Genomic DNA, 10,000 nt, shown 5'->3' with positions numbered 1-10,000 from the left:
CTTTATAATCCCCCCTAAAGTCCTGGGTATTGTGTGTTTAGATAGTAAGGGTTAGAGAATAGGTTCATGCTCTTTGTAAAATATTTGTTAAAATAAATATAAAATTACCCAAATAAACTGTGTATTAGACTGAAAACCAAATGCCACTTCTATGAATGATGTTGCATGGTTGAGGTTTCTGGTGTTAGTGGGTAGCTTACGTTATTGAAGGAATTATTTTAAATTGGTGGCTGGTCTCGGCAAAACCATTTAAAATTGATGCCTTCCTACATTAAGACAAAAAAAACAGTAAATATATTCAGGATCTTGAAATCATTAAGGAAGCTGCCGTTACAATGTTATCAACTTAGTTTTTAGCTCTGAATCTTCGAAAAGCCTTAGGAGGGCACCACCCTACTGACTGTGTGGAGGGCACCACCCTACTGAGGAGGGCACCACCCTGACTGTGGAGGGCACCGCCCTACTGACTGAGGAGGGCACCTCCCTACTGACTGTGGAGGGCACCACCCTGACTGTGGAGGGCACCGCCCTACTGACTGTGGAGGGCACCGCCCTACTGACTGAGGAGGGCATCGCCCTACTGACTGTGGAGGGCACCTCCCTACTGACTGAGGAGGGCATCGCCCTACTGACTGAGGAGGGCACCTCCCTACTGACTGTGGAGGGCACCTCCCTACTGACTGAGGAGGGCATCGCCCTACTGACTGTGCGGAGGGCACCGCGCTACTGACTGTGCACAGTATTTCCGAGGTCCTGTCTTGAAATTAGGGCTTCTTATGAGATTCCAGATTTTTATTCAGGGCCCCCTTCCTACCCCCCCATAATCCAGGATGTTCAAGTATGTAGATTCTGGCCAGCATTCTGCGTGACAAAACATGTATTTAGCGTAACGCTTTTTGTCAGAAATAAATGAGTGAGTGTATGTGATGTGCTGGACTGGTTGGGTTAGAAATGGCCGGCGCTTTCGGAAGAGCGGGGTTAGAAATGGCCGGCGCTTTCCGGAGAGCGGGGTTAGAAATGGCCGGCGCTTTCCGGAGAGCGGGGTTAGACATGGCCGTCGCTTTCGGAAGAGCGGGGTTAGACATGGCCGGCGCTTTCGGAAGAGCGGGGTTAGAAATGGCCGGCGCTTTCCGGAGAGCGGGCCTGCGGGGATCAGGACGCGCGCCGGCCTCGCGCTCCCCCTGCTGGCCGCGCCCCGCACTCCCCGCGCTCCCTGACTTTCCCTCCCAGCCGCCTATGGGAGGTGTGAGTACGACTCTGAGACGGACGATTCTGAGACAGACGTGAGCACCGCAGCGGTGGTCGGCAGTGTGGTGTTGGAATGAGAGTGACTCCTACGCTTCAGCCTCCTCCTCCTCCTCCTGATTTTCAGATGAACAATGTGGTGATTGTAAAATAAGATTAGGAATAATGTACATTAGAAAATGTATAGGCTTATCTTAATTTTCAGTGCTGGATTTTTAATGTAATTTCTATACGTAGAGCAAAAATTAAATTTCCAAATAGTTTCTGGATCATTTTGCATGTTATCACATGCTTATTTTTGTTTTAAATATGGCCTTGATGTATCACAAGTTGAGAACATTTGAAAGAATTTATAATACTAAAAATAAAAGTTTTAACTTACTAGTTACCTTCCAGCCACTGTGTTGCTTTGCATTTGCGGACTTTTCATATATTGATTTACTTTCTGAAGGTTCTAATATATCAGTAAAGGCTGTCATACACTAACAGATGGAATCCACTTGTCCTGTATGAACATAGAAAGTCAGCATGAGTTTTGTAAGGGCAAGCATGAGAAGTGTATATGTGTATACATGTGTTCAGAGATGATATTACTTTCTGACATTATGGACAATTATAAAAAATTCTGGTGAGTGGATACGTGTCCTAGGAAATGCTAGAGCCAGTATCGAAATTTCTCAAGCGATCTAGAAGTCCAGCAGTTTGAGAAGATAACCTCATTCTGCACTCAAGAAGCCCCCTTCAAACTTAGCAGGTAATATGCTTGCAAATTTTAGTAATAATTTTATCCTTAAAAACATGTTTATATAGGTCGGCGGACAGAGTGACAATATGCATCGTCTGTAACATCAAAAGTTGGGTAGCTCCAGCTTGTGTAAACTAGGTGTGAGGGTTTACTTTGAACTCCCTTGTCTCTTAATTGCATGTCATATATTGGTTTCAAAAGTGGTTTTGCTTCCCTGTTTAGTAGCTGATTCTTGCATTAATACTTCTCTTATTTATCCAAAAAATATAGTACTTTTTTATGTTAAATGTTCAAGGGAAAACATTCTATATAATAACTATATAGCAAGCAAGGGAAAAAACTTAAATTCTGAGTATAGAATAGGCAAAATGTTAAATTTCTTGGTAGGCAAACATGTAGGTTATGAAATATTCTTTTAGAATAGACTTTAAATTGTCTATTGTATAAATACAGGTTTTGATTTTTAAGAACTAAGGTGATAAATGGTAACATTAAGAATTGTTGTGCTGATACTTATTTAGGGAATTCTTAAAGCACAGATTATTGAAACAACAGACTATAATGGCCAAAAGAAACCCTTCTTATTTCGCAGATCACTGAGGCGATAAACGATAATGTCTCAGACACATCTGTAGTGTGTGGTCAGCCTCCATGTACTACACACACTTAAGGCTTAGTAGTTCATATCCAAAAAAGAATAAATAATAAACTTCAGAAGGAAAAAGACTATATAGCATCACTTTTTAAAAACGAATACTTTTAATTTAAACTTCATAATGGAAAAAGTTGTTGCTATAAAATTTATTACTTAGATTTTATGCATGAGTTTCATTTATTTGAAATGCAGAAACACAAATGAAAGTCTGAAAATTACTTATTTTTTTCTTGTGTCTTAAGATTCTACTAGCAGTGGAAAATATAGGGCTTATTTGTTTCAAAGATACTTAAAAGAATATGCTTTTTATAGGAATTTCAGTTAGGTTAATACATAGCCCTATATCAGTTTTGTAGTCAGGGTCCAAATTCGAAATGAAGAACTGATCCACAAATAGTTCAGCTGATGAAAGACAAGCAGTGTTAACAGTTGTGTTTTTCCGTACGTAGTCAGCCGTGTACAAAGCTGTTCTTCTCTGCCCGTGCAGAGTAGCATGAATGAATTAGGTGTTAGAGTCGGGGCTTTTCAAATTGTCCTATATTCACAGGGAAACTACAGGACAAACTAAAATAATTCAGTGTTCTACAAGAGTTTAAATTGGCTATTTGAAGTTTTGCATTTTACTATTCTAAACTACTTCTGTGTAAGGGGTAAGTACGCGTGAGTTTTAAAAGATGGGTAAGAGCATTTGGATGCTGACATCCTGTTCACCCGGGGTGTCATCATCAGCAGTAAGTGTTGCAGGGGCACTTTGTTGAATCATGGATAGGTCCTGAGACTTTACAGCATTCGACGTCTGCTCCAGTTTGTCGTTTACATTGATTGCTTAGGAACTTAATAGTATGATGTGAGTTTTAACTTTGAGATGGATTGAAGTGTTGCTGTGTCATGGAGATAAGGTTCCATTCTCACTCGTCCGAGCATTCATTTAAAAAAAAAAAAAAAAAGCCTGATCTTTTCTTGATTAAGCAGAATACCGTATTTACCCTTTATTGTTGGTATAAACCGTTATTTTACTGAGAACTATTAGCTATTTAAAACTTGGTACATAAATTAAAGAGGAGCTAAATGGATTTGTGATCGTTGCCATTAGTAGCATTTTAGATTATACAGGCAATTATTGTGTTCATTATCCTAGAACAGCCCCTTTGCAGAATCATTGTGGTTGTCTTAGACATTATGCACAAATTTTCGCTTGGAGATTAAAATTTCCAGTAGCATATTTAATTTTGTTATCACGTTGTTTCAAATAAAACAAATATTATGACAAGTAGAAGAAAATTTGCTTTACTAATATAGGAGATGACAGTGAATGTTGAAAATAACTTCTAAGTGTATTTATGTTACCTTTTCTTAAATAGTCGTAATTACTTCAAGTGATTAATGTATTTCATGGGTGAAAAGTTTACAGTCATGGCAAAAGTTATCTGGTCTGTCCAGGTATTTAAGACATTTTTTAAACAAGAAAGAGATCCACATCAAAACTAAAGTTACCACCTTCTTTATAGAATCTGTAACTTTATAAGTTAACTGGTTTTTATTTTAAATAGCTTATAAGAGTTCAGATTGTATTTTAGATGAGTTGAAGAAAAGCATGTTTCAGAGAAATTGAATATTAAAAGATTATTAATTGAAGTGGGTTAAAAAAACGCAAGTGTTGAAATGTGTCTTCTGTTTTGTTAGAATTGAAAAGAAAAAAATAAAATAAAAGCAACCTACAAGCTTTACACTATATACTGTAGTTTGGTTACAAGTTATATTCCAGGAACAACAGTCATACTTCAGAAAAGGCCACCTGCAAGGCACAGCCCATTCTTGAAAAGTTGCCACTAAATGTTTTATCGCTCTTCTTTAAGTTTAAAGAGGTTGGGAGAAGACAACATATACTTGGCTTCAAAGTGATTACATTCACTAGTCAAGCATCTGACCACATCTGTCTTCATCAGTGAGAAAGGTACTAATGCTTTGAGTGACCTGCATATCGGTGTGCAGTGGGCTGCTTTGAATGTTTCCATCCAATACGTGGCATTTTTTGAAAGGAAACTTTGTATTCATTTCTGAGTGTTTTTGTCTTGGCTTTTACAGTTCCTCACTGCTATGTTGCAGGGGAAAGTGTGAGGTGGTGGTTATGCATTTTGCAAGACAGTGATTCTTTATTTTATTACAAAAAAAGACCAACTCTGGAAGGCCAGATTAAATCATTCCTTTCACTTTTTAATGGGATTTGGATGAATAGAGTAAAATATGCACTTTGCATTCATTGATAGCATCTTTAGGTTGAGGTAATTGAGTCTTTTTTCCCTGACTGAATGAATAATGACTTCATCTGATCCTCAGTGAGGCCTGAAACTTAGACCGCCTTTGTCACAGCAAAAGGATCTGGGCTTTGAAACATGCTCTACTTCCCTGGCTTAATTTTTCTTCATTTTAATCCAAAAACCTATTTTTCTCAATAATTCAAGCATAAACTATGTAGTAGTTGAAGTAGCGGAAATTGCACGATATTTGTCCTGGTTGTGTTGCTTTTTAAATAGAGCTGATAAATCAGCCGCTGTGGTCTTCAGCTGCCCCATTCTCAAGGGAAGGCACAGCCCATACCCACAGCAGCGTTGGGAACTTCAGAACTGGTTGAGTACCGCTCCCTTTCAGACCATTTGTGATCTGGGGTTGCAGCGCCGTTACTGGTCCTGTGGCTGACCCAGAGAAGAGAAGGCCCCGTGCTGGAGCTCCGAGATGTTGCTGTGGACATTTTACTTGGCTAGAAGGGGATCTGCTGCTGTGAATTAGAGGGCAGTGTGCTTTCTTGGGAGAATAGAGAGCTGGGAATGTGCAGTCTTTGAAGAGTTTCTGTTGAAAATGAGCTGCTGTCTGTGTTGCTGTATTGCAACATGGAGAAGAGTTTTTGTGGCAGGCCAAGTGTCTCATTAATTGTTACATTAGAATCGAGTCGCTATTTCATATAAAACTGACACTGTGTTTAAAGTGTCCTCAGTTAGAAGTCTTACACAGTGAAGTGGCCAAGTGAGCCCTGTGGCAGTGTGCGCAGGACAGAGGGCAGGAGGGGCCGCCCCACCCTGCTGAATGCCACACCACGTCTGTGTTGGTCATGGAACCCGCACTTGGCACACCAGTCCCATGGCTTTGGGGTCCTTGTCATCGCTCCTGTTGTGCCTACACTGTTGTGAAAGGCCATGAAGTATTTATTAACCAATGGTAGTGCTGACTGTTGGCCACAGGAAGTGATTTAAAACAAGCCTGGTTAGAAAGGAAAACTTACTGTTTTATGATTCTGTTTTCTAACATAGATCACTGGTGTTCATCTTATTTCTCCTACTAGATTAGCTGTTTCTTGCAGGTAAAATCTTACAGTTAGCTCATTTTCATAACCTTAGAGTTTAGCACAAAATGTAGTAGACATTTAAATTTATTTGTTTAATTAGTTGAGTTTTCTTTGCAGCTGCACTTAATGGACTTTCTGACAAAGTTTTATTTTTGCTTGATAATTGCAGGTTCTGATGATCTCATGAGAGTTTGTGGAAAATATTAATCAAAACCAGATATAAACTAAATATATGAGTTGTGGGAAAAGGCTAGCTTTCTATTGGGCAAAGTTACAGATTTTTCAAAAGGCACTACAAAATAAACCAAGTTATTTATTAGCTCAGTAATTCTCAAACTTTATTTTTTTAATCAGGTTTTTTGCAATCATGTTTTCTGTGTGTACTCCTTTTCAAAAGTTGTTCCGGATTCAGGAGAAATTGAGATGGCAGATAGATAACTAATCTGATAGAATTTAGTCTTCTGTTAATGTCACATAGGTCAGAAATAAGTAGGTAAGTTAAGTACATGCTGTTCCCTGACCTAGTGATGCCAAAGGCAGTGGCCTCTCACCCTGGCACCTCTGCCCTGTGGGTACCACCACTTACAGATGAGGAAAACGAGGTTTAACAGAGTTTAAGGGTCTTCCTCAAGTCACACATTTAGTAAACAGAGAAAGTGGATTCCAATCCAAGTGTGTAGTAAGAGCAGTAGCAGCACTCCTGGGTGGTGTACTGCCCGGTAGGAACCGTGGCCACTGTGCCATGCTCTCCTCTTCGCATCCCCTGGGGGCTGTAAGGAAAACATCCCAGAATCCCTATTTTACAGATAAGAAAACCAAAGCCCAGCTTGCCCAAGGTTATGCTGCTAAGTGGCAGAGTCAGCATCTAAATTAGCCTAAATCCAGAGTCCCGAGGAATCCTAGTTGCTGTGCTGTGTCACTTCTCCCACCCTTCCTGCAGCGCCGAGTTCCCTCTCATCCCCCAGCCCTACTCACTGGACTGCCTTGTGGTCTTTCAGGGCTGAGAGCAAGCAAGGAGAAACAGTCCATAGCGATTGCTAGAGCTCGAAATTGAAGCTACATGCTTCAGAAGAGCTGTATTCTCTTAACTTGTGCAGTGAGAGCTGCTTGGGTTGCTAGTTCTCTCTGTTTCCAAGATCCTATACAGAATGCAGCCAAAAAACTGAACTGATTCTTATTAACATAATTTGCCCTCACATTTTGCTCAGCTGGTAAACGATCCATAGAATGGACTTGCGTGTAGTGTGCCTTACTGGGAGAACATACAATGTAGGATTTGTGCAAATTAAAAAGGTTTTATTTTAAGCTAACTATGTATTGCTTTTTTTTTTTTTTGCTGTAAGACAAGTTCTTTCAGAGAGACTGCTGGTAGATCGGAAAGACGTACATACTGTCCTGTTCTTGGGAAGTCTCCATCTTGAGTAGAATCCTCATGTGGGATGTGCAGAGGCACCCACACGGATAACAGAGGCATGGCCATGGCGTAGCATGCTGCGCCCCAAGCAAGCTTCCAGTGCCCTTCTCTAGGCTTGCGTTTCACTTTGCCTGAGCCGGGTGACCAGCGCACCACCCATCCAGAGGCCGTGTCTGAGTTCACTGCGGCTGTGTGCTCTGGCCTCGCGTTTTGTCAGTAGACCCTTTCTGGAAATGCTCTGGGGATCGTGACTCATTTCTAGAAATTCTGCCTGAATTTTCATATTTCATTATAATAAAGGCTAATACCAAAAAATTTTAAAGTTTTTTTTATGTCATCATTACCATGCATTCTGATTTATAATATTAGGGACATTGTGGTTAGCTTGTTCATGTATTATGTGTTTTTCTTTCAGGTCGGTTTGTTGGACCTTGAACTCAATCGGCTGACGAAAGCGCTATTTTTGGCTTTAGTTGCCCTTTCCGTTGTTATGGTAACCTTACAAGGATTTGTGGGTCCATGGTACCGCAATCTTTTTCGGTTCCTTCTCCTCTTTTCTTACATCATTCCCATAAGGTACGTTTAAAAACGAAAATAAAACAAATGTCTGGTTTCATTGAATATGATTTTATTGAAATTTATCTTTCTCAGTATGAAAGAAATTATCCAAACAAAGCTAGAGAAGTAGGAGCCAGAAGTTCTGAGGAATCTGGAGGAATTCTTCTGTGGAAACATTGTTGGGGGAGACGTCATCAGTGCCAGTAGAATGATCTAGAGGTGCCATACTTTCCTGATAGTGAATGTGTTGATGGTGTCTTCTTCAACAATCGGAAGATATTTCCTGATGAAACATAAACCAGAATTTCACAAAATTAGTTTTGTTTTTTGCTGACAGACTTTTAAATGTCCAGTGCCCTTTGATCTATGTGGAATCACTGGCATTTTAAAGTTCTATTTAATATATCTAATATCTGTCAAGTTAGATAAAATATTAAGGCTGTGTTTTAGTATGGACTATCATTTCAGAATGTTAACCTATATTATAACTACAGATTGGGATATAAATAGTTGATATTAGATGCCTATTTAATGTAAAGACTAATATTTTACCATATAAACATAAATCCATTTTAAACTATTTTCTAAAATATTTTAAGAAAGATATTCTTAATGTATATGATTTAAAATTTTCACAGGAATGAGCAACTGAAACCTAATGATGGATAAAGTATGAATCTAGAATATCTACCTTTTGTAACAGAGAATGGACTAAAACGGTATAGAATGCTTAGGCTCAAGGATGTAGCCACTTTGAAGAGAAAGATATCTCTATTTCTAAACCAGCTTTCTCCAAAATTTGCTCTAAAAGGTGGTGTCTCTTCCATTTACTTATGTCATAAAGTGAGAGCTATAATCTGTTCTTGGGATGTGTACACACTGCACTGCCCTTGCAGACAGTCACCAGGAATGAATCCCGTTGCTCTCACCCAGTCTGTTCGAGAGGTAGGAAATCAGCCTCCTTTCTGCCCGTCGCAGCACAGATTCCTGTGGATGCTCCCTTCCATGGTGTTGCTGGTTCACGGGTGGCCAGGCCTGTGCAGAGAGCATGCAGCAAGCAGCAGCTTCTCATTGCAGCTGTGTGACTTGCTGCTGACATAGACTTTCTGCACTCCATAAAGCTGACTGCAGAGATGGCTGTTCCAGCCTGGCTTGTGGATTAAACCTAATAAGGCCCAGCTTCCCCCCTCTCCTCTCCCACCACACTGCAGCTATCCCCTTGTGCCAGCTGCTTCCCACCCTAGCTGTGTCTTCTGCTTCGGTGCTCCTCTACCTCATCATTCCGTGGCTGGGCTTGTCTTGTCACTCGGCTCTTACCCTAAATACCTTTCCTCAGAGAGGCTGCCTTTGTCTGCTCAGTACAGACCAAGAAACAGCCAGCCACTTGCTATCACAGCAGCCTATTGAATTCTGTGTAGATCTCTATGACATGCATCTTGTTTGTTGCCTGTTTCTCTGTTCTCACTAAGCCCTGTGAGAATAGAGGCCTTGTGTGTCCCGTTTGTTGTTGTGTCCTAGTTAGGACCTAGAACGGAGCATGCTTGGGATGTGGTAGGGCCTCTGTAAGTATTTGTTGAATGGACCCGTTACAAAGGCCCCGTCCTGCTCAGAGGACCCAAGCGCAGATTATCGCAGTTCTTGTGGCAGCACGTATTTTTTTTTTTTTTTTGGATCAATGATAATAACTCAATCCTCTATTTGACAAAGAAGAAGGAGAAGGAAGAGGAAGAAAAAGAAAGTGGGATAAAGGATCAGAAAGGGAGGAAAATAGACAAAATTAGAGTATGACTCCAAGGTAGACCTGTTTTGTTGTCGCTTGGTTGGTTGGTTGGTTGATCAGTTGTATTTTTCATATGTTTCGCCATGTTGGCCAGGCTGGTCTCGAACTCCTAGCCTCAAGTGATCAACCCGCCTTGGCCTCCCAGAGTACTGGGATTACAGGCGTGAGCCACCACGTCCAGCCCCCACATTGCTTCTGGCCTCTGTGGTAGACCTCCCAGACAGGGCGGCTGGGCAGAGGCGCTCCTCACATCCCAGAGGGGC

The 10,000-nt window shown here is 40.8% G+C and overlaps 1 protein-coding gene across 12 annotated transcripts in view; it reads left to right on the top strand.

Annotated features, from left to right (window-relative positions):
- The window catches only part of ATP9B (ATPase phospholipid transporting 9B (putative)), a 322,806-nt gene that overhangs the window by 193,860 nt on the left and 118,946 nt on the right, over positions 1 to 10,000 (top strand). For 11 of the 12 annotated variants that reach the window (XM_058438242.1, XM_058438240.1, XM_032152031.2 and 8 more), the window contains one exon: positions 7,815 to 7,975. In XM_058438242.1, the coding sequence (XP_058294225.1) occupies positions 7,815 to 7,975 (161 nt within the window). Of the gene's footprint in view, positions 1 to 7,814; positions 7,976 to 8,554; positions 8,903 to 10,000 lie in introns of those variants that run through there. The other variant, XM_058438248.1, reaches the window with a different exon arrangement.

Source organism: Hylobates moloch, unplaced genomic scaffold, assembly GCF_009828535.3.
Source record: "Hylobates moloch isolate HMO894 unplaced genomic scaffold, HMol_V3 SCAFFOLD_5, whole genome shotgun sequence".
Classification (NCBI taxonomy): Eukaryota; Metazoa; Chordata; class Mammalia; order Primates; family Hylobatidae; genus Hylobates; species Hylobates moloch.
The sequence above is the reverse complement of the archived record's forward strand: the minus strand, read 5'-3'. Positions and strand labels throughout refer to the sequence as shown.